Source organism: Lissotriton vulgaris, chromosome 1_1 (assembly GCF_964263255.1).
Source record: "Lissotriton vulgaris chromosome 1_1, aLisVul1.2, whole genome shotgun sequence".
NCBI classification, from domain to species: domain Eukaryota; kingdom Metazoa; phylum Chordata; class Amphibia; order Caudata; family Salamandridae; genus Lissotriton; species Lissotriton vulgaris.
In genome coordinates, this window is record NC_141685.1 from 1,050,987,374 (window position 1) to 1,051,012,145 (window position 24,772).

Sequence of the window (24,772 nt, forward strand, 5' to 3'; positions counted from 1 at the left end):
CTAAGCTTACCAGGGACGCGGAGTAGCTGTAGTGAGTGCGGGGGTCTGTGGCACCCTGGTGACCTGTGGAGCGAGGGCGCCGTGTATGGACATCCTTCCTGTGAAGCCCAAGTGAGTGGTGACTGGAGGGAAGCAGCGACGCTGCTTTGATCGGCATCGGGACCCCGGGGGCACCGGCCGCGTCAAAAGCGAAGAAATCGGCGCTTCCGCGCATGACCAACAATCAGACGCTTCTCGTGTGGCAGGAGGGGCCTATGATCGGGCAGGCCCAGGAGATCAGCGTCGACGTGAGGTGCAGCGTCCTCCCTGGGAGCCAGCGCGCAGAAACGGAAGGAAAGTGAGCGCGATCGCGCATGCCCAGCTGAGGAGTGTCGTTTTAGGAGACCCGATCGCGTCGGAGCACCGGTAGCCGTTTTCCCCGTCCAAAGGAGGCAGAAGCGCCACAGCGGACGCCACAGCGAGGTGCCTGGAGGCCAGGGAAGCCTTCCTCGTCCTTCCTCGACCGCCGTCTGCTGCCAGGTTTCAGCGCGAGGGGAGAGAGAGCCCTCGAATCACCCCCAGAAGCCTACAAGTAAGCTGGGTAGTGTGGGGACGGGAGGCAGCAGCGCCAGGGAAAAGATACAAGACAGTGGGGCTACCGCTGAGACTTAGACTGAACTGCACCAGGAAGCCTAAGTGAAGAAAACGGGCTTGTGTTCAGCTTAATAATAACTTCAGAGTCCCAAAAGTAACTGGAGTAAAGAGAAGAAACCCTTGTAGTTTCTTAATAAATTGGAGGGAAAGATCTCCTGTTGGCCAATGGAGCCTTTAAATTAGAGTGAGAGGAATCTAGCTAAAATTGTTGTGTCTCTCCCTTTAGCCACATTGCGGATTGGGTTTGCAGAGAGGAACTATACCCAGGTCATTCTGTGAGTTGAGCAGAGCTTAGGAGCTGTGGGGTAATGTACCTGCTAATGAATCTTTGAATATATATTGCACTGTCAGGCTGCATTTTCCTTTCTGTAAAGTTCTAGTGAAATATATTGTGTCCTGAATAATCCTAAACCTTAAATGTACCATTGATTCTTAAATTCTGAACAGGAAAAATATTGAAGTGTGATTTGTATTTCATGTAAAAGTTGTAATGTGATGGACTTCATCCCTGACTAAAAAGCATAACAAGAAGAGCATATTATTTTTATAAAAAGGTAACGGTATTTTTCCAAACAGAGGTGTTGTGTCTTTATTTTGGTGGTTCATCACTGTGTTACTGTGGGTAAGATTTGTAAGTACTTAGCCAACGCTTGGAGTTAGCTGTAGACCACTACTGTGCCAAGCTACCATATGTAGGCTTGGGTAATCTAGGTCCAACATAATTGGTGTTTCAGCGGTGGGATAGCGGATCTGTACTTACACTTGCTTATTAGTAACACAGTGCCAACCACGAGACCCCACCTGGAGTTTTCTCCCTGCGGCCCTCCTAATTTACATTTTTGGTTTTTCTAAATTGACTTCTGGCGGTGGGTGGAGGTTGACCTCAGGTCACTCTGTGGATTTCTCCTGTATAGCATTTATTACTTCAAATAAGAATGGAGATAAATGTGGAAGAGCTAGACAATTATACTGTGAACCAATTGAAAGAATGGTGTCAGCAGCAGGGGGTGTTCTTCAAGAAAGGCGCCAGAAAAGTTGAGCTGCTGACCAGTATTCGAGCATGGGTAGAGGCTCATTCCGGGGAGGAGGTAGATCCTGAAGAGAGTGACAAGGACACTGTCCTGGAGACCGCAACACTGTACCAGGCGGGAGGGGAGAACCTTGTAACAGGTCCTAGAACACCTTCTAGAGTGGGCAGTAGTGTGTCAGAGAGGGGCCTGACCGACGCCGAATTAGAAGACAGGAGGGAGGAGAGGAGGATGAGAATAGAACTAGCCAGGATGGACATGGTGAGGGAGGAAAAGAGGTTGGAGCATGAGCGGACCATCAAGGAGATGGATTTGCAAGCCCTAAACTTACGTACCCCCAAAGCAGAGAATGGTGGCAGCGATAACCAAACCAACACCCGAGAACCTAGACCGTACCTACCAAAAGACATTATGGCTTGTTATGTACCCAGCGACGACGTTGCTAAATGGTTAGCCGCCTACGAGGTCTCGCTGAGGGCCCATGGGATTCTGGAAGTCCACTGGGGAGGTGGGTTATACAAATACATGCCCCCCACTGGCAGGGATACCTTGTTGGCCCTTGACACGAGTGAACAGACCTATTATCCGGCTATGAAATCAGCACTGCTTAAGAAGTTTGGGTTGTCCCCTGAGAAATATAGACAAAAGTTCCGGGGCAGCTACAAGCTGGGCACACAAAACTGGGTAGATTTCTTGGACTACGCCAGGAAGGCCCTGGAGGGTTGGGTAAGAGGCAGCGATGTAGGGGACTATGAGGGACTATATGACCTCATACTCAAGGAACACCTACTCGAGAAGTGTCTTCCTGAGCTTAGACAGCATCTGGTGGACAGCAAGCTGACCAGCCCCAGGAAGCTTGCTGAGGAGGCGGACATCTGGGTTAGTACCCGGGTGTCGACTAAGGGGACTGGAGGGAATTCCCAGAAGCAAGGACAGGGCGCCCCCCAGAAGAAAGAGGGAGGGGAAACTAAGAGGGAGTTCTCTAAAGGGCCACAAAATACTTCGCAAGGAAGGGGCAGAGGATTCATCCCCAAGAGTAACCCCCCTCGCAACCCTACCCCTGGCCAAAGCCAGCAGCCAAGGGTTGTTCATTGTTTTGAGTGTGGTGGTGTGGGACACTATAAAGGAGATGTGAGATGCCCAAAGAGACCACCCCCTCCCACTGGAGGAAAAGCCCCGGGAATCACTAGTGTAGTGCTCGGGGAGGAGATGCCTTTGGTTAATGGAGGGGAGCGGGCGGGTGTCACTTTAGTGTCCCTGGGAGATAAGGAGATGGTTCCCAAGACCCAGCTGCCCTCTAATACTATTAAGTATGAGCAGTGGGTCACCATCAATGGCCGTAGAGGGGAGGCTCTGAGAGACACAGGAGCCAGCATGACTATGGTAAGGAGTCAGCTGGTGTCTCCAGAGCAGGTCATCCCAGATGTACTCCATCCCGCCGTAATGGCTGACGGCAGATTGGGCCACTACCCTGTGGCTGAGGTTCCCTTTGAGTGGGGAGGGGTTGCAGGTCCACTTCGAGTTGCCGTAAGCCCTGCCGTGCCTGTTGACTGCCTGTTAGGGAATGATATGGAGCACAATGCTTGGAGGAGGGTGGAGTACCAGACTCACTCTGCGATGCTGGGACCCCCTGACTGGACTTGTGTCAGCACAAGGTCAGCAACTGCCCGAAGGGAAAAGTTGCTTACGCTGGAGCCTGGAACAATGGCCCAGCCAGCTGCCAGAGAGGAGAAGGACAAGAGGCCGGAGGACCCTGCCTCGACATCTCCGCCTCGTGAGACAGCTGGACCACCTGCGGAGGTGGATCTGGAGTCCACAGGGGAGAATGTTGCTTCCCTGGAGAACCTACCCATCCCTACTGAATGGCATGTGGAGGGAGGTCCTTCCAGGGAAGAATTCTGTGAAGCTCAGAAAGAGTGTCCTACTCTCGAGGGGCTGCGGCAACAGGCCAACGCCCAGGCAGCAGGAAACATTGAAGGGAGCTACCGGATTTACTGGGAGGATGGACTCCTCTACAGTGAGCCCAAGGCACCTGGCCACGGTTCAGCCAGAGCCTTGGTGGTCCCTCAATGCTTTAGAGCCTTTCTACTGGAATTGGCTCATGAGATACCATTGGCAGGACATCTAGGGCAGGACAAGACCTTTGCCCGGCTTGTCCCCCACTTCTATTGGCCTCGAATGAAAGTGGCGTCTGACACATACTGTCGGACGTGTGTGTCCTGCCAAGCTAGTGGGAAAACAGGAGTGAAGCTTAAAGCTCCCCTGGAACCACTACCTGTCGTTAGCACCCCCTTTGAGAGGGTGGGCATCGACATTGTTGGGCCATTGGATCCACCAACTTCAGCTGGTCACCGGTTCATACTGGTTTTGGTGGACCATGCCACACGGTACCCAGAGGCCATACCTCTGAGGACCATCACTGCACCTGTGGTGGCAAGGGCCCTGATGGGGATCTTTACCCGAGTGGGTTTCCCCAAGGAAGTTGTGTCCGACAGGGGGACTAACTTCCTTTCAGCGTACATGCGGGCTATGTGGAAGGAGTGTGGAGTTACCTATCGGTTTACCACTCCTTATCACCCACAAACCAATGGTCTTGTGGAAAGGTTTAACAAAACCTTGAAAGGTATGATTAGGAGTCTACCTGAGAGCCTGCGGAGGAAATGGGACATCCTCCTACCCTGTCTCTTGTTTTCTTACAGGGAAGTGCCACAAAAGGGAGTGGGCTTCAGCCCCTTCGAACTTTTGTACGGGCACCCTGTACGGGGACCTCTCAGCCTGGTGAAGGATGGATGGGAACGGACTCCCAGAAAACTTCCCCAGGACGTGGTGAGCTACATGCTGGCCTTCCGGAGCCAAATGGCTAAGTTGTGGAAGCAAGCTTCAGACAACTTGGAGGCCAGCCAAGCGGTGATGAAAGAGTGGTATGACCACAACGCTCACCCAGTGGAACTGGAGCCTGGACAGAAGGTGTGGGTGATGGAGCCTGGAGAGCTAAATGCCCTCCAGGACCGTTGGACAGGCCCCTTTGAGGTGTTGGAAAAGAAGGGGAAGTCCACCTACTTGGTGGATCTTAAGGCCCCGAGGCAGCCCCACAGGGTGCTGCATGCCAATCGCCTCAAGCCACATCATGAGAGGCCTGCGGTTGTCTTGATGATGGTAACCGATGGAGCAGAGGAAGAAGAAAGCGAACCTCTCCCTGATCTTCTCTCGTCCCAAGAAAAGGATGGGTCGGTGGAGGGAGTTATTCTCTCGCCATCCCTAACTCCTGAACAGCAGAGTGATTGCCGCCAGATCCTGGGGAAATTTTCTTCTCTGTTCTCCCTTGTCCCAGGTAGGACCCACCTGTGTACCCATGACGTGGACACAGGAGACAGCCCACCTGTGAAGTCTAAAATCTACCGGCTGTCGGACAAGGTGAAGGCCAGCATCAAGGGTGAAGTCGCCAAGATGCTGGAGCTGGGAGTGATTGAACCTTCTGGAAGCCCTTGGTCTAGCCCGGTGGTTTTGGTACCAAAGGCTGCCCCACCAGGCACCACACCTGAATTGAGATTCTGTGTGGACTACCGAGGCTTGAACTCAGTGACCAAAACTGACGCCCATCCTATCCCCCGGGCGGATGAGCTGATTGACCGGCTGGGAGCTGCCCAATACTTAAGTACTTTTGACCTAACTTCAGGGTACTGGCAGATTTCCCTTACAGAGGAGGCGAAGGAAAGGTCAGCCTTCTCTACACCTGAGGGACACTACCAATTTCGCGTGATGCCCTTTGGGCTCAAGAATGCCCCTGCCACTTTTCAGCGGCTGGTGAACAGGGTCCTTTCTGGACTGGAAGCTTTTTCTGCTGCATACCTGGACGACATTGCTGTCTTCAGTAGCAGCTGGGAGGACCATTTGCAGCATCTGCAAGCTGTTCTGCATGCCCTGCAACAGGCTGGATTGACAATCAAGGCCAGCAAGTGTCAGATCGGACAGGGGTCGGTGGTGTACCTAGGTCACTTGGTGGGCAGAGGGACGGTGCAGCCCCTCCAGGCAAAGATCGAGGCTATCATTGCCTGGGAGCCCCCCAAGACTCAAACAGAGGTCCGAGCCTTCCTGGGCCTCACTGGATATTACCGTCGCTTCGTGAAGGGGTATGGCACTATCGTGGCCCCTCTCACTGAGCTTACTTCCAAGAAGCAACCCCGACGGGTAGTCTGGACGGAGGCTTGCCAGCGAGCCTTCATGACCTTGAAACAAGCATTGTGTTCCGCTCCCATTCTTAAGGCCCCTGATTTTGCTAGAGAATTCATTGTCCAAACAGATGCGTCAGAACATGGCATTGGGGCAGTGTTATCGCAGCTAAATGATGAGGGCTTGGATCAACCCGTGGTCTTCCTGTCCAGGAGACTACTCCCCAGGGAAAGGAGGTGGAGTACAATTGAGAGAGAAGCCTTTGCGGTGGTCTGGGCTCTGAAGAAGCTGCGACCATACCTGTTTGGTTCGCACTTCCTAGTTCAGACTGACCATCGCCCCCTTCGTTGGCTGATGCAAATGAAGGGGGAGAATCCCAAGTTGCTAAGGTGGTCCATCTCCCTACAGGGAATGGACTTCAGGGTGGAACATCGACCTGGGGCAGACCATGCCAACGCAGACGGTCTATCCAGGTATTTCCGCCTTAGTGATGAGGACTCCCAAGGGGTTGGGTAGTTCTCCCCACTTTCAGCTGGGGGGGACGCGTGTTAGACCTGTCTGCTTCTGGGAAGACTCTAACCACCATGATTTATTTTTGTCCCCCTTAGCCTCCCAGACTTTCTATTTTTATTTTTACATGTGTCCATCAGGAGGTTTTTTTATGCTGTCAGGGGGCTAGGTGTCCCTTGGCGATGACGCCATTTTTCCCTCATCACTTGTGAGGCCTAGTCACCCCCCTGGAAACCTAAGGGATCTCCAGAGACCTAAAATGGTGTCCACCAACTGCCATAACGGACACTACTGGAGAACAGGTCCATAGGATAGCATCAAGGAACTTTCTGGAACCTACTAGAGACTTCTGCAGGTCTCAGGCCAACCTATATAAGGCCAGTGACCAGCAGCCATTTTGTGCTGACCCCAGAGTAGAGGAGTGAGGCAGTGGTGAGAGGAGGTGGACACACTGAGAGCAGCTAGTTTGTCACTGAGGCTGACAGTTACTTCAGAGGATTGTTCCCCCTTCAGCCTTTGACCGATCCCTCTCTCAAAATATCAACTATTGGTAAAGAAATCGAGCTACTTGAGGAAGCAGCCACTCACAACTTGGAATCCCAATAAATCCACTCAGGAAACCCCTGACTGAAGATATTCCTGGCTACCCCTAATCAGCGCTAAGCTTACCAGGGACGCGGAGTAGCTGTAGTGAGTGCGGGGGTCTGTGGCACCCTGGTGACCTGTGGAGCGAGGGCGCCGTGTATGGACATCCTTCCTGTGAAGCCCAAGTGAGTGGTGACTGGAGGGAAGCAGCGACGCTGCTTTGATCGGCATCGGGACCCCGGGGGCACCGGCCGCGTCAAAAGCGAAGAAATCGGCGCTTCCGCGCATGACCAACAATCAGACGCTTCTCGTGTGGCAGGAGGGGCCTATGATCGGGCAGGCCCAGGAGATCAGCGTCGACGTGAGGTGCAGCGTCCTCCCTGGGAGCCAGCGCGCAGAAACGGAAGGAAAGTGAGCGCGATCGCGCATGCCCAGCTGAGGAGTGTCGTTTTAGGAGACCCGATCGCGTCGGAGCACCGGTAGCCGTTTTCCCCGTCCAAAGGAGGCAGAAGCGCCACAGCGGACGCCACAGCGAGGTGCCTGGAGGCCAGGGAAGCCTTCCTCGTCCTTCCTCGACCGCCGTCTGCTGCCAGGTTTCAGCGCGAGGGGAGAGAGAGCCCTCGAATCACCCCCAGAAGCCTACAAGTAAGCTGGGTAGTGTGGGGACGGGAGGCAGCAGCGCCAGGGAAAAGATACAAGACAGTGGGGCTACCGCTGAGACTTAGACTGAACTGCACCAGGAAGCCTAAGTGAAGAAAACGGGCTTGTGTTCAGCTTAATAATAACTTCAGAGTCCCAAAAGTAACTGGAGTAAAGAGAAGAAACCCTTGTAGTTTCTTAATAAATTGGAGGGAAAGATCTCCTGTTGGCCAATGGAGCCTTTAAATTAGAGTGAGAGGAATCTAGCTAAAATTGTTGTGTCTCTCCCTTTAGCCACATTGCGGATTGGGTTTGCAGAGAGGAACTATACCCAGGTCATTCTGTGAGTTGAGCAGAGCTTAGGAGCTGTGGGGTAATGTACCTGCTAATGAATCTTTGAATATATATTGCACTGTCAGGCTGCATTTTCCTTTCTGTAAAGTTCTAGTGAAATATATTGTGTCCTGAATAATCCTAAACCTTAAATGTACCATTGATTCTTAAATTCTGAACAGGAAAAATATTGAAGTGTGATTTGTATTTCATGTAAAAGTTGTAATGTGATGGACTTCATCCCTGACTAAAAAGCATAACAAGAAGAGCATATTATTTTTATAAAAAGGTAACGGTATTTTTCCAAACAGAGGTGTTGTGTCTTTATTTTGGTGGTTCATCACTGTGTTACTGTGGGTAAGATTTGTAAGTACTTAGCCAACGCTTGGAGTTAGCTGTAGACCACTACTGTGCCAAGCTACCATATGTAGGCTTGGGTAATCTAGGTCCAACAGAGATATTGGTGGATTCGGGCATCCCCGTGATGCAGAGGTTGCTCCTGCGGGAACGCGCCTCCAAATCCTCATTTTTGTTCTGGATCAATTCAAGTTTCTTATCCATCTGAAGTAACTTGTGGCGGTCCTGAGTGGCGGCGTCTTATGCATCAGAGACCCTCGTTTCGACGTGCAGCAGGCGAGCGTCATGAGAGTCTACACGTGCCTTGACAGTGTCCAGACGGGTTGACAACTGGTTGAGTTGGGTTGCAATCCCCGTGACTGTGGATTTGACATTTAACATAATGGCCTTGAGATCGTCTTCCCGTGTTAGAACCATATCCGTTTGGGCAGCAGGGTCACCTCCATCGGTGACCGCGCCATCCTTGTGAGTTTGCCAGCGCTGGTCAAAGGCGATCTTGGGTTGTTTGGGGTCAGTATTCCCCACGGCCAGGTTAGTACAGGAGGGGAGGGCTGCCAAAGATCAGGGGGTAGACTGCAGCAAGGAGTCAAGGTCGCAGAGCCCAGAGCAGTATGGAATGCGCCATGGCTAGAGTATGTGAAGCAGGCAACCTGGGCCAGAAGACAAGAGCACTGGCACCCAGGAAGCAGGCCGAGAGAGAAGAGCGGTAAAAGAGCAGGCTGTAGCAGGCGACCATCAGGCTCGCAGATCCGGCAGAGGAGTGGCAGAGCCGGGGACGTGATGAGGCAGCTAGGCCAGAAAGTGTGTACGAGAACCTGGGGCTCCGGCCCCTGCAGTGGCAGCAAATAAGGAAGTTAGAGCCGTGGGGGCAGAGGCAGCGGGGAAGCACGGGGCGCGCTGCCCTCGTCGCGGGGCCAACAGAGAGAGGCAAAGAGTGAAAAGCCTCTACAGTGTGAGGGATAGGCCCAGGACCTGCGGAATGGCGAACGCGCACCCAAACCCAGCTGCAGGAACCCCCACATGAGTACTGCTCAACAGGAGTGATCTGGGGCCGGGTGGCAGGCAGGGCCCAGCAAGTCCATGCAAATTAGAGATGAATGCGGCCCAGCGGTGGCGCCTCACAGTTCAGGAGAAATATGTCCAGGGCCGGCAATGAGGGGTTGGTGCGGCAGAGGCGGTAGGGGCCCAGGCACGGTCATCAGTATGGGCTGCCGTCAGGATGGCAGAACATCAGAGAGGAAGGAGGAGAAATGGTGCAATGAGGTCGCAGAGGATGCAAAGCCTCGGGAGCGGTGGCAGCGGGGTGGCGCGGGCGCGCAGCCCTCGACGAGAAGCCAGTGTAGAAGGGCCTACGGAGGTAGGCGATGCAGGGAAGCCCTAGCAGCAATGGAGCTAGGCCACACCCCGCAGTGCGGCACACACGCCCCCAACCCTGCTGCGGAGGCCCCCCCAAAGCAACAGCACTCACCAGGACCAGCGGGAGGTAGGCAGCAGACAGGCCCCAGCAGGGCACCTCAAGTCCAGAATCCGGAGAGGCTGGAGGTGGCCGCAGGGAGCCGCATCCGGGCAGCAAATGTCTGAGGCGCCCACAGGGTCGGCCCCCGGCTGGCGCGGTCCCAGCAGGAAGGTCGCCCCCAGGGGGAGAGGTAGGCGACAGGCAAGGCCGCAAGCGCTGACAATCAGAGAAGGTGTGGCGGCAAGTGAAGGGTCAAGGGCTGGGCATCAGGCAGAAAAATGGCCGTGGTAAGCTGTCATCCAGGCGGCAGCAGCAGATGGGTGGCTGATGGGCAGGACATGAAGGGCAGCCGAGGACTCCCCAGTCTCAGCAGCGAGGCAATGTAGGCAGCCGAGAGGCTGCGCCAGAGGAGGGCAGCGAGAAGTTGCGGGGAGCCCGGCGGGTGTAGGCCATCACAGCGGGCACCAGGAGCTGGAAGATGGCGCCCGCTCTGTGGGAAGGCTAGGGCCCGACGGTGCGGCACACGCGCTTCCGACCCCGCCACGAGATGCCCCCACAACAGCAGCACTCACCGGCTCTAATGGTAGAGAGCTGGAGGAAGGTCCCGCATCTATGTTCCGGTCACAGGGGTGCGCCGGAGAGAGACGCCAGGAAGGCCCGGCCATGCCAACAGGAGGGCCCGGATCCGAGGCCCAGGCCCAGCACCAGATCTCGGCTCAGCAACGCAGGAGGAAGGCGGGAGATGGGTCAGACTGTGCCCCGGGTTGAGGTAGGTCGAAATGGTGTGGTGCAGAGTAGCAACGATAGGGATTTCTGCAGGATTGCTGTCGAATTATTGGCTCGGACGGCAGAGCCCACTTAAAGTGCAGCCATCTTGCAGCCACACTCCCTCACTGTCACAGATAATTGGTGTTGAAAGCAATTATGCCAAAAGTCCATCCTGATCTCCATCAGAATTTTGGAGCAAGTGCTACTCATATATTTTTTTACTTGATCGCCGAGAGGTTGTCCTTCCCCAGGAGGATGCAACAATTCATCTTCAGCAGACACAGATTTTATGCAGAACAAGCCTATGAGTAACCCTAAGCAGCCCATGTGCAACTCAAGTTCATCGCACAACCATCAAACTCTGGTGGAGGGAGCCTCAACTGGCACCCCAACACAATCTACTGGCATCTGATTCAATGACAAAGTCTGGAGGTGTTCCAAAAATGGCTCTGCCATTGTGGGTTTCCATATGTTCCAGTTACTGTAGAATCTCTTGTCTGGATTCCTTTTGCATAACTATCAGGGACCCTATTACATAAAGGGCAAACCTTCCCTGTTTGCGCCCTGCACACCTTAAAACCGGTGTGCCAGGCACAAACAGGGAAAGTGCACCCTATTACATGGAATGTGTTGCCCCCCAGGGCAGCCGCAAAATCGCGCTGCCCTGTGGGCAATGCATTCCTGTGAAAACCGGAGCAGCTGCTTTGAAGCCGTTCCATGTTTTCACACTGCAGACGACAACCCGCATTAAAGATACCCTTTCAAGTGTGTGCAGTCAGTGACTGCACCCACCTGCAAGGGGATGTCTGCGGGGTCCATGGGACCCCCTGTTTCCCCAGAAGGCTGCAATCAGGGGGCGCACTGATTGCAGCCTTCTGCAGACACTGACTGATGGTGGACTGTCAGAGCACCTCCTGAGAGCTTCTTTGCCTCTGCGCCCACGTCTGTAATACGATGCGGGTGCATAGGCAAAGGAATTCCCTCATTTGCATGGGGCATTCCCCTGAAGATAGCACTGGTGCTTCATGGGCGCCAGCGCTATCTGTATTACAGAAGGGGCCGCACAAGCATCTGCAGCCCCTTTTGTAATATCAAAGTGCCCCAGGGTGCGCAAAGTGGGCATAAACACCTGTTGCACCTTGGGGCACTTATGTAATACGGCCACCGGTCTTAATAAGACAGACCCTTTTAAAGTTGCTGGATTTTCAGTCTCTATAGGAGCCCTTTATTGAAGAAGGCCTGTAAAGATCACCTGAACAAACAATGCCAAAGGCCTATGATCCATGCTGGGAGCAAGGATATTGATTACAGAACAGGAATGCTTTCAGCTCGTGTCTGATAGACGTAAGCTTCAACATCAGAAGTTTGCGACATGCTGCAACAGAATGATGAGGAAGCCATAGTCCTGTAAGAGATTGAATGATCATTGTAGACGAATAATGGACTCTTGCTGATCCAGCAACGAGACTCAAGTGACCCAAATAAATGATCATGCATACTCCCTTGGCCCTTGAGAATAGCATTATTAGCTTCATTAACTTGTTGAAGTACAAGGGAGCTGACGATAGAATGAAAGTTTGAACTATCTTCTCTTTCTACTAGATCTGCTGAAAACGCCAACACTCGGGAAATATATGGACCACTAAATATGCATTTTTGAGATCTAAGAGCACCATCCAATTGCCTTATCTTTGCTGATCTCTCAGAAGGATACCTGCCATCTTGAAATGGTGATAAAGAATCCATGAGCTCCTGTATGGGAGAAATACTTTTTAATAATCAGTCGATTTAAATATGACTGGTTGAATGGTTCATTAGCAGGTGCAAAGACATAGGTAAAATGTCTGGCTTTAATGTTTAGTAAAAAGAAATATAGACTTGTTATAATTAAGTTGTAAACTTTTTTGTTGGGACAACAAATTTGTATAGCAGTTGTTGCCCAGGGTTTTAGTAATATTCTCCCGATTTAAGAGATGGAGACAACCTGGGAGTTAATATTCAGTTGTTGTGCAGTCTCTGCAAATAACATTGCATACGTTTATTATGTTTTTTGGTTGTTTTTAGGCACGTTATTAATTTGCTTATATGTAAATAACCCAATGTGAAAGTTTGTGTGGGAGATTTCCAAACAATTGTCCAGAAGAAGTTGGTCAACAAATTACACCATCGACATGTGTTGACGAACATTGAGAACTTACTACTCTCCTCACATTGTGTGTATGAAATATGGACTTGTGACCTAGTCAATGTTTTAATTATGAGAAATGAGAAGGGGTTACTAAACCTTTAAGCTGGATGGTGTTTCTTTTTTATTCTTCCGGATATTTATATATTTGTGAGTATTGTCATACATGTTTTTTTATAAATAATAAATTATTTATTTTTGTGTCTTTCTTATGTTTGTTAGTTGGTTTGCACAGCTGGCACAGCAGTATGATGTTATGATGTAATTTAGTCTCATTTGATATAAGGTGAGATTTGATTGTTGTCTTCCCTGCGCCTTTGACTCTGAGGGGTCCCCCGTAATTTTGTTCAGTAGATAAAGATTCCAACCAGTGAACTCCCAAAGGTTCAGGATTAATCTGAACCCCTGCCTGTCTTCTGGAAAAAAAATAAGTTGCTAAGTACGCCACTAAAACAGGCATGGACAGCACAAGTAAGAGCGGTAGGGCGGGGCATGGGGGAGTCGACAGATGACGGGATAGGTAAAATGAATTAAAAAATAAATAAAACCACTTACCTTGCACTCGTCACTTCGCCTGTAACGTCTCCAACACACACGCATCATGAGCTAGAATGCACCATTTGTGAACATACAGTTTGCAGATGACCCACCCCGACACCTTTGGAAAAAGGGATAATGTTGAACTGTGCAGTTGGAAGGTGGGGTGAAGCTGTTGGCCTTTCTGCTAATGTCCCTTCTAAATCTGGCTCATCTACCTCTGGCCATGAACGTGAAGAGTGCAACTGCATTTGCTAGCTTCCTCGCTGGAGTCATGAAAGGGTGCACAACTACCTTCTCCAAAAAAAGGACAGAATTAAAAACTTTGTTCAAGGATGTGTGTGCCTTGTTTCCTAGAAGACAATTTGCTCATTGTGCCTATCCTTGAAGAATGATGTGGTTGATCCGTGACTTTGTATGTCTGTCCCAAAATCTCAGTCAAGGTTCCAGTTAGGTCGAGCAGTTTATCATGGCATGCCTGCCATGGTCTAGCTATACCTTTTTGAATCTCCTGTGCCTTTCTTCATAAACATCAGCATGTTCAGATTGATGTCCTGAGTCAATGCCACTCTAACCTTTACAAGGGCTCCATCACTTTGTGTCCTTGATTGTGGGCTCCTATATCCAAATACATTCTTTTTTGTGACTGGACATATACTACCTCGGCTGGAGAGTCTGCAGATGTTGGGTGGATAATTTCCTCACAACTGAAATTATACAGCTCTAAGAGGCGCGTGGGAAAACTTGGTGTCAGCGGCACTCGACTCTTATCAAGTTATTTCTTCTTTAGCTTCACTCTTGAAGAGGAAAGATGACAAGAATGCTAAGAACCAAATAGATTGTAGGTGTCCGATTAGAATTACATTTGTGAAAGGCTTTAGCTTCAAATTGAATATCCCAAGAAGAATGCCCCAGTGTGCTGCTCTAATGTCTGCCAGAAATACAGACTCCAGCCATTCAGAGATATCTGAATGAGCCAAATGTTCTGATGTTCGCTTTGCCTTTTTTTCCGCTGCCTAGGTTCCTCCAAAGAGGAACCCTGGGACTCATCATTTTCCTTAGCAGGAATCAAGGAAACCAGTTGTTTAAAAAATGGTATTAAGGCCAGCGCAGTAGGTTGTTGAATAGATTTCTGCACAGTATTCTCAGTAGCCACTGAGAGACCATCATCTAGGTAACAGGAAGATTCCTCATAGCATGCTTGGTTGTCATCCAAGGGATAGGAATTGCCTGAAGTCATCTTATATATGCCCAAACCCGGTCACTCATCTAGAGACAAACACACACCTCACCCTGTGGTACAAAGGGTAACTCACCAACAGCAGATCACAACTGGGCCACAATGGCAAATAGGGATGAGCTTACCCCAAATTGAATATCTTCTAGAAGAAAATGGTGAGATATAAATCGAATGACTACGGTGAGATTAAATTGGGGTGCCAGTCAAAAAAGCCCTACATTAGTGGTGTGCGGTTCGAAGAAATAGTCCGTCATCTGATACTGGGCATCAGCGAAGCGAAAGGCAGGTTGCGTCGCTTTATCTTGTAGCTATTTATTTCCACCCTACCGCACTGCAGTTAACTTGAAAAAGGATACAGGTGGTCAGATCACCCGAAGCACTGCTCATACGTCAGAAGCTGACAGGCGGGTGTAAAATGGTGGGCGCTCAGTCTTTGCGCACTGAAATAGGACTGCGCGTGACCTTTCAGACTGCCACGTGACCGCCGCACACCTTGCGTCAAGTTTAAGTGCGCGCACGCGCATTGTGGATGAACCCCTGCAAATGCGGACAAAGGTACTCCAGCCAGTCAGGGCTGCTCCTTCTCTATTCTCACAGAAAAGCGGCAGAGTGAGGGAGATGCTGCTTTCCGAAAGTAGCAGGAAACAACATTAGCCAGTGCAAAATAAATCACATGAATGTAAGTACAGGGCTAAAAATCTTTAACGAAAGCAACATATACAGAAACAGAGCACATGTCCTTGATGTGAAGCAGCAAAGAAATAGGCAGTATAATTTGGCAGCTCTATTCAAGTAATTGGGAGGGGTGCGGAGGAGGGTGCTGTCAAGTCTAGTTGTTTTAGGCACTGTACTTCGCTTCAGCATGCCTCATGGGAGTTGTGGTTGATTAGTGTTTGTTTTCTAGCTGGCAGCTAGTTTCTTAGCTGCTGTGGAGACTCAGTAAAGACAAGGAACTCTGCAGCAGGTGTCGTTAAACCCATACGTTATTTCTGATCACAGCTCCCTTCTAAGCTTAACACCAATTGCAGCTGCCCCCGTCGCACGGACCTAAAGCTAGCCCTGGGTTGACCCCATTGATTCTACGGAGGTGTTTTCTTTGCCAGGAGTGAGAAAGAGGATGACAGCCGCCACCTAAGGGTGGGGTGGCAGGTCACTCACGGGCTCTGTTGTACAGCTGACTGGGGCGTGGGGGGATGCAGAGGTTTGCGGGTCTACTGTACTGTTACAAACACTGGGGAGCAGGGGCTGAAGGGGCTCTCCCAATGTCACACGCCATACAGAATCTGTGGCAGAGCTGATTGGGGCAGGGTAGATAGGAGCACGTGGGCGTAGCATGGTGTTACAAGCGCAGGCCCGGGCAGAGCTCACTGGGGCGCGAGGGGTGCTGGGGACTAGCCTAGTGTCTCAACAAACAGCGTTTTGACAGAGCTGACTGGGGCGACGAGGTTGACGAGGCTCACCGGAGAGTCACAATCACACACCAGGGTTCGAAGGCACAGGAAGTGAATGTGTCACACAGTAAGCGTCACAAGCGGGGATACACTGAGTTGGGGAGGGGGGAGTAAGTGTCCCAACTGAGATCATACACATTAAAATAAAAGTCGAAGCACATGGAAGTGGACAGCCTGCCGAAGTTCACACCGTATCAGCAGAATAGCCAAGATTAATTGTAGGCTTCGGGAAAGGAAGTGAAAGGACCGGGGACTGAGAGAGTCAACAGCAGAGGTGTTCAACTAAGGTTACGGAGGTAATAAAGTTGCGCAGAAGGAGTGCCGAGATTACAGTTTGGTACGGGGAGGTGAAAAGACTCCCCATGTGTCACAGAGGGTTTGTGGCAAAACCGGGGTTAGACAGAGGTATAGAGAGAGACCGGGACTAACAAGAGGCTACAAAGAGCAGGCAATGTAAAGAGACTGGTAGAGGGTCACACAAGGAGTCTGCTGTAAATCAGGGGATAAGGATAGATGCTATGTGTTCAGTGTGAGGCACGAAGAGGTCACCATTCTTCAAAATTCACGATGAGATTCAGAGATAGAGCCTTCCTCCGTCCATATCCAACAAGCCGTGGCCGTGGAATGTCCGGGTTCTTGAAGGGAAGGGAGGGAAAGTGAAAGTGTGTGATGCACGCGCTGTTCTGCCGGTTTCTCTGCTGAAGGGAGACAGGAGTTGGCACACGCGTACAGGAGTTGGGAGGGATGAGGCGGCAAGCCACACGGACAACCATTTGTGTGTGTAAAAGGTTGCTTTATTGAAACCGGTGCACATCACACTTTTATTTAAACTGGCACTTTGCCTTACAAAACAAAAACCTCTCTAAACATAGATTTACCTGACCCCTTGACTTTTCCTCCCCCCACCCCTACGATCCCCACATGATAAAACCCCCCACCCTGCAACATACAATGCAAAACTTCCAATAACATAAAATATTACACAATCTTATCACATAACATTTAAAACGCCTACCCTCCCATCACCTACAATCCTATCTGCCTTCCTGCAACTGTAACTAACGAAACTCTAATGTAAACTTCTAACCTGCTTAACCTTTCCCCGCTCCTGTTCAACCAACTTCCAAAACTTAACGATAAACTACCAAGCTCCAGCCAAACTTGGCCAACTTAAAAAACAACTCCGCCACCCAGGAAAAGGCGGGAGGGTAGGCGACTACACCGCCTACCCCTTTTCCTGCCTCCCAGCCCTAACTCACTGCCCGATCGAACCTCGCTAGCTACCCTCTCACTCTCGGCGCACTCCCAGCAGCCTGGCCAGCAGTTCTCGCAATTCTAATAAATAAAGATCCATACCAAGGCGTAAAAGGTGAACCCCGTCGCCCCTAAACAACTCCGGCGAATCATACCGAATGTCCCTGTACCATATCCTGGAAAAACCTAAATGCCGACAAAACCGAACCATTTCCACATTCACCTTCCTCCTGGCTTTATCCACTGCTGTAGGGTTTACCACACCCCTCGACACCCGACACGGAACAAACTCCGTCCAGACCACCGTGCACCCTCACCACTGCCTCTTAATCTACTCCAAATCCTTCCTCATGGCCCTCATCAACACCAGTCTTGTCTCTCTGACCATGTCGTTCTCCGCTAAGTGGAGGACCAAGACATCAGGACACCTACCCCCCACCAACATCCTGTAAGCGTTGCCAACAGTTCCCTCCAAAGCATTCCCCCTTTTCCTTTCCAACACACATTAAAAACATTAGTATTAAACCCAAAGTTCTCTCCAAAATAACTGGCGCGGGCCTGCACTTGGGCCCATTTAACAAATGAATGGCCCACGATCCACACTGTATGGTATCAAAAGGGGGGTTGACCCAATTAAGTCACTGGGACCTGGGTAGTATCAGCACTAAGAGGAAAGGGGTCCCAGTTAAGGAGGAGTGTTTAAAATCACAAACAATTAAATCCAATGAACAAAAATGCATCTATAATGTTTTATTCACATTATAGGATGAACCAACAATTATAGTTTCAAACATTGCGGTTGTATTAGTGCCCCTGGGGGTAAGGAGGATGTGAAATCGTGAGGGTAGTGTAGGTAGGAAATAGTGACAATAAAAACACGTATATATCAAACGTTTGCACAAGTTCAATAATAAATGTATAGCAAAACGGTCATAGTTCAAACCAATAATTCATACTACACATGCCCCGTTATCCATAATATACAAGAGTAGTGGGTAAGGAGAGGCTGTGTCTTCAATCGGGGATTATGTCGACGTTTCGACCCCAAGTATGGCAGGAATCAATGGAGTCCTTGCATGACGGTCCTCATCAGGACGGAAGGGGGATGGGGCTAGCAACCTGAATTAATCAGTGCTTACTGGTCAATGGTCGGGATGGGTCCGCAGAGGGAGCGATAATTCTTATTAGTTTAAATCCGGCGTCCCGGTATGATGGGGAAGATAGATCCGGAGACGTTGGGCACTGGGGACCACTCTACGTATCGAATAGCGTAGAGAAATTCAGAGCGTCCCCGTTTCAGTTGATTGCGTCCGCGTTAGTCAGGAATCGTAACCGATGTTTGATTAATCCAGCGTCTTTGCGGGCTCCTTTTACCTTCTTTGGCACTACCCCAATGGGGGACACAATCAGATCCACCAAAGGCCAATCCTCAAAGGGTCCGACCATGCGGCCCTCATCCACTTCCTTATCCAGCTTGCCCTGCACCACCTCCGGGTGCTCCTTGGCAGACCTCAAATTGTCAGCTCACCTCCGAACCCGTGGCCCCTCGTAGCCCAGTCGAAACCCCTCCAGAACCACGTCTGCAAATGAGCATTTCGGGCTGGACTGTTCCCATGAGGCACAGGGTCAGACTGATTTGCATATAGCCATGTCTGAACTGGGGTGGCAGAGTGGGCTAAAGAACGGTGATGGATTAAATCCAGATCTTTTGACTGGGTGTGAGTGTTTGATTGATTCAGATGCTCCGTCCATCACCACCCCATTTTGTACCGCCCCGTAGCTCCTCAGCACCTGACCAAGGGAATGCCCATACTTCCCACAGCCCGAACATTCATGTTGAAACTGGCAATGTTCCCTAGCGCATGCCCCTTTATTGAAATCCCAACATGTTCCTTGTGAACCCTACTGACTCTTGGCCCCTGCCCCCACCCCATCTCTGGTGGGGCATCCCTGAAAGGGCTGGTAGATAATAGACAGCCCGCTCGCAGTAAATATGGTCTTACCCGACCCAGCCAGTCCCATTGTGTGCTGCTGCAAATCGGTGTCCAGCTCGCCCCATTTTGCCTCGGGGTCCCATGCTATACAGGCCCTGAACTCCTCATCATACTGGGCCCACGCGTAACCTCCCCCCGTGATCTGGGTCTTCCGGATGACATCCAAATACTTAAACAAGGACACCGGGGGCGTGGCTAAGATGGCGTCCTGACCAGACGTGGAGGTCTGAGGCTCCATGCCGTGGCCCTTCGCCCCTGGTGTTTTCTGGCACACAGTCCCCCTATAACACGTTGTGGGTGGTGGCGTGCGTGGGGGGGTCATCGGCAGCTAAAAGCAGGCTCTTGGTGGTCCGATATTTCCGTGGTCTGCCCCCGAACTGACCTGGTGAGCTCTGGAGCTTCCCTGCAGAAAATGGCGCCCGGGTGCTGAGCTGTTGATGGCGGAGAAGCACGGAGCCTGGAGAGGTGCTGGAGCGCTGGGCTCTCCGTGGCGGGCGGCTGGCTCGACTGCATCACGGACGCGGTGAGGCCCTGGTGAAGGCGTAGGTGACCGCGGCTCTCCTGTTCGCCACGCATCCGGCGGCGGAGGAGTGAGGCGCCCGGAGGCGCGAAAATTGAGCGCGGTGCCCTCCGGCCTGGTAGGGGCCTTCCGAGGTGGAGGAAAGGGCAGCACGGTGGGGGGCCCGAGGGGGCAACCGGGGGCCCCGGATCAGAGGTGGCGGACTGCCAGCTCTACCACCTTGCGGGCGCGGCCCCAGAGGAAAGGAGGGGGCCGCCGCTTCCCTGTTTGCACGCATCCGGCGGCGGTGGCGTGAGGCGCCTGGAGGCGTGAAAATTGAGTGCGCTGCTCTCCGGCCAGGTCGCGGCCTCCTGGGACTGCCGGCCAGAGGGGAGCGCTCAGCGGAGGAGGGGGAGGAGCAGTGTGGGGCTGGAGGGGACAGCCGGAGCCCCCGGACCAGTAGTGGCGGTGCACCTGGAGATCGGAGCTGCCCGCCTGCCCCGGACTTGCTGCAAATGATGAGCTGCGCGCTGCCGCAAATACTTCCCGGCGGACTCCTCCCTAAATTGCTTTGCAGCCTTGCGCTCCGCCCTTCCTGGTCTGGTCTACCCCGTGCTGGGGGTGCACTCCCGAAGGGCAGATGGATAGACCCGAGTGCACAGAAAGCTCTGGGCTGAAGCAGGGGTGGGCTGGCAGCCCGAGTTTTGGGGGTGCTGCATTGCGGCCAGGACAGTGCCTTATTAAGCCCAAGGGACTCGGACTGTGATTGCAACGCCGAAGGAGGGCAACTGCAGAAAGCAGGGGGGGGGGCGGCAGAACTGTTCCCGGACAGTGGCGCCAGGGGGGCCCTGTTAGGGGTGGGGCCTGCCCTTCATGAACTTTCCTAACCTGCGGCAGGGGCTGCTCACCTGTCATCACCACACCCCTGCCTTTTGTGGAAACAGGGACATTAATAGCCCTGGGGTTCTGAGGCCTTCCTGGGCCTAATTTCCATAGCACCTTGGCTCAGAGTGGGAGCCTTTGTGTGGCCCGCTACACACACCCCTTGCGGGGGTTGCCCCGGGCCCCCGGTGCCTTCTCACCGCAGCCCAGCGTGGACCCGACGGAGAGTGCCGGCTGAGCGAGAGTGCCCTCGCCTCCCCAGTATCACATCCCCCCAATGGGCAGGACGATGGCGGGGTGCCCATCACCCGAGCATTTCTGGAAACCCTTTTCAACACCCTCCGCGATGACTTTCAGGTACTCAAACAGGAGGTGGCAGGGGAGGTTAGAGAAATACGCCGCGATGTGGATCAGCTGGGTGAGCGGGTGGCGGTCCTGGAGAATGGCTGGCACTCTCAATCCGAGGAACTCGAGCAACTACAACAAGAGGTCCTCCGCCTCAAAGACCAACAGGTTGACCTGCAAGCTCATGCGGAGGACCTCGAAAACAGATCTCGAAGAAATAACATCCGCGTGAGGGGCGTGCCATTGCAGGACGAAGGAACTAATGTGAACGGTTATCTCCAGGGCCTTTTCCGGGAGATTCTGGGAGTCGGGCAGGATTTCGAGGTTCGCATTGATCGGTCCCACCGGGTGGGCCTGGGAGGAGGTCTCCAGCTCCCCCGCCTGACATCTTGGCCTTTCTCCCGGATTTTCTCGTAAAGGAACCAATTCTACGAGAAGCTCGCTTGAAACAGCTGATCATCTATCAGGGGCATGCCATAGCTCTTTATCAAGATCTGGCCTCTATTACCCTCCAGAAGCGCAAAGCTTTCAAAGAGGTGACCTCCTTCCCAAAATCCAACGGGGTGCCTTACTCCTGGGGTTACCCCTTCCGTATCATTTTCAAGTGGAATGGCAAGCTACACCAACTCTGGTCCTTCCAAGAGACATGCGAATTACTGGGACTTCCACAGCACAGTCCGGACTCCTCTCCGAAACCCTTGCAACGGTCCACAAGGGATGAGTGGCAGAAGGTGGACAGGCAACGCTCGCCTCTGACTGAAGCGAAGCCGGGCCGAGCCACGATGACCTCCGAAAGGGCGTCAGCCCTTGCAGCAGTCTCAAGAGACACTATGACGCCGGACTCTCTTTAATTTTAACATGGGGACTGCTACACGCATCGGACACTAGCTAACTGGGGGTAAGGGGATGGCGGGTAGGGAGCCCAGGTTGGCCAGGAAACACGTCCACCTCAATCCTTTTCCTGCCATTTGTCTGCAGCCCAGGCTGTAGATATATGACAATGTTGGGTACATGGGTTTGATTTGTTGGGGTTGGGGGGGTGGATTCGGGGAGGGAGGGAGGGGCGGGAGGCAGTGGGGTTAGGGGAGGGGGGGGACCGGTGTGCAACCTAGGAGCGGACACAATTAAGGTCTTGTCCATAGTAGAGAGCTCATGCAATTGGGAGTTTTCTTTTTTGTTTGGAGTCAGCTTCCCTTAGCCCTCGGTCTTTAATATTTCATGGCGACACACCTAGTTCTCCACCATGTCTACTCTTAAGACCCAAGTTTTAACTCTTAATGTGAAAGGGCTAAACAACCCCATCAAGAGGCGTGCGATTCTGAGCTACCTGGAAAATTCGGGGGCCTCGATTTGCCTTTTACAGGAGACGCACCTGCTCTCAAAGAACTGGCATAGAATGAAATCCCGGGCCTTTCCCCACCAATTTTACTCCTCCACATCAGATAAGAAGGGGGGGGGTGGCCATACTATTTTCACAACACTTCCATGGCAGGATTGGTGACAAAATAGCAGAAACGAAGGGGAGGCTGTTGGCGTACAGGTTATGGCTGGGTGACACCCCTGCAGTCATAGGATCCCTTTATGCTCCCAACTCTGCCAATAGCCCTTCCTCATAGATTCCCTGTCAGAAATACTCCGCTATCATGACAGAAAGAATTTAATTGGCTGAGACCTTAATCTGGTTATGGATTCCAGGAAAGACCGGTCAGGCCACAGATATGGCACAACGGGGGCAATATCGAGTGCGGGGAAAGACGGGCTAAAACGTAGAGGATTGATAGACATTTGGCGCGCGGCCCACCCTCACAGCACGCGCTACTCATTTTATTCCCATGTACACCACACATATGCCCGCCTCAACCACTTTATAGGGTCATCCGACCTTACCACTCTTGTACGAACTGCTGCCATTGTCCCTGCTGCTTTGTCTGACCATGATGCAGTGACAGTGACACTGGACAAACGCCCACTATGTAGACCGAAAGGGAGATGGCAACTTAGAGAGTCTCTACTACACCGACCCGACGTGTCCTAACAGGTGCAGAAGTGCATTACGGACTATCTGACGTCAAACGACACCACTGATACTCCGATAACGGCATTATGGGGAGCTCTTAAGGCGGTGGTACAGGGAGAACTAATCGCGATCTCTGCGGCAGACAACAAAGCCCGCAGAGAGAAACGGAAGGAGCTGGCGGCGAAAGTGACAGACCTCGAATGGGTGCACAGTCGCACAGGGGCCCGCGGATGTGGAGGCAGTTGAAAGCGGCCAGAGAGCAGCTGGCCAGCTTGGATCTAAATATAGCGGAATACGCTGCCCTACGGCTCAAGCACTCATACTACGTTGGGGGGACAAAACAGGAAGGCTCCTAGCGAGCAAACTCCGAGCCCGGGCTCAAGACTCTAAAATTGCGGCCCTTCACACTCCAACTGGTGAGCGGATCAAACGAGATGACCAGATTGCGGATACCCTCCACACCTTTTATGCATCTCTGTATAGTAAAGATCCAACAATTGACAGTGCAGGTGAGGCCTACCTCAGACAGGTAGCAATAACGGCCATAAACGAATTGGGCGCCGCAGCGCTGGACTCCCCGATTAGAGTGGATGAAGTGATAAGTGCGATCTCCCGCCTCAAACCATTGAAGTCACCAGGACCAGATGGCTTTTTGGCGGGTTTTTACAAAACTTTTTGCCAATCCATAGCCCCGATCTTAACTCGCCTCTTTAATTCCTTCCAGGGTCCGGGGACAATCCCCGCGGACATGCTGGAGGCGGACATCATCATCATTACCAAGCCTGGAAAGGATCCCACGCAATGCGCACCGTACCGCCCGATTTCCTTGCTCCATCTCGATCTGAAGCTCTTTACAGGGGTCCTAGCCGCTAGATTGGGCCCCCGCTTACCAGGAATTATTGCACCTGATCAATCAGGCTTTATTCCTAACACACAAAGTAGTGACAACACCAAGCAACGAATGCACTTAATAGACAAGGCACACTATATGGGAATAGATGTCCTATTACTATCAGTTGACGCTGAGAAAGCTTTCGATCGTGTAGATTCGGGCTTTCTGGACAAAACGTTTACGCACTTTGGCATAGGGAACCGTTTCAGAGACTGGGTCGCAAGCTGTTATGACCAACCCAAGGCGACGATCCACGTCAACGGGACCAGCTCCCAGCCTTTTAACATCCGATGGGGCACGCACCAGGGTGTCCCCTTTCGCATCTATTATTTGCGTTGTACGTCGAACCCCTAGCGCAGCGAATCAGGGACAATCCACATCAGCTTATACATGGACGACATTCTAGCCACTCTTGTCTCTCCGATGAGCTCAGTTCCCGCCTTTTTGCAGGAGTTGACGGACTTTGGTAAAGTCTCAGGCTTCAAGGTTAATGTGGGGAAGTCAATGCTTCTACCTCCAGGCATTAACGAGAATGCCCCGGAGGGTGCGCTCAAAGGGCTTGGACACCTACGAGTCCAGCCGGAGATCCCGTACTTGGGGATCGTTCTGACGCCTTCCGCTAACCAAACAATCACTCTTAACTATGCCACTCTTACTTCCCAGGTAACGCAAGACCTATGTCGGTGGCGGACACACCCCTTGTTGCTACTAGGCCGGGTCACCGCGGTGAAAATGTCCATACTACCTAAAATACTGTATATGTTTCAAACAATACCGGTTGGCCCCCCTATGCGCTCTATCCACACACTGCAAAAGGAACTACAGCATTTCATATGGGCAGGTAAACGGCCACAGCTGCGTAGAGATCAGGCTTACCGACCCCCGGATGAAGGAGGTTTGGGGATCCCCAACCTTTTGAGTTATTATAGAGCTGCCCAACTGCGCTACCTCGTGGAATAGAGCAGACCGGTGTCCGAAAAACGGTGGCTATTCCAGG

The 24,772-nt window shown here is 52.0% G+C and overlaps 1 protein-coding gene across 1 annotated transcript in view; it reads right to left on the minus strand.

The window, feature by feature from the left end:
* Positions 1-14,211, minus strand: part of LOC147748518 (coiled-coil domain-containing protein 159-like) — a 402,735-nt gene extending 388,524 nt beyond the window's left edge. The window contains exon 1 of the mRNA XM_086936450.1: positions 13,220-14,211. Coding sequence (XP_086792576.1) covers positions 13,220-13,267 — 48 coding nt within the window. The 5' untranslated portion in view covers positions 13,268-14,211. The remainder of the gene's footprint in view (positions 1-13,219) is intronic.
* Positions 14,212-24,772: the final 10,561 nt, after the last annotated feature.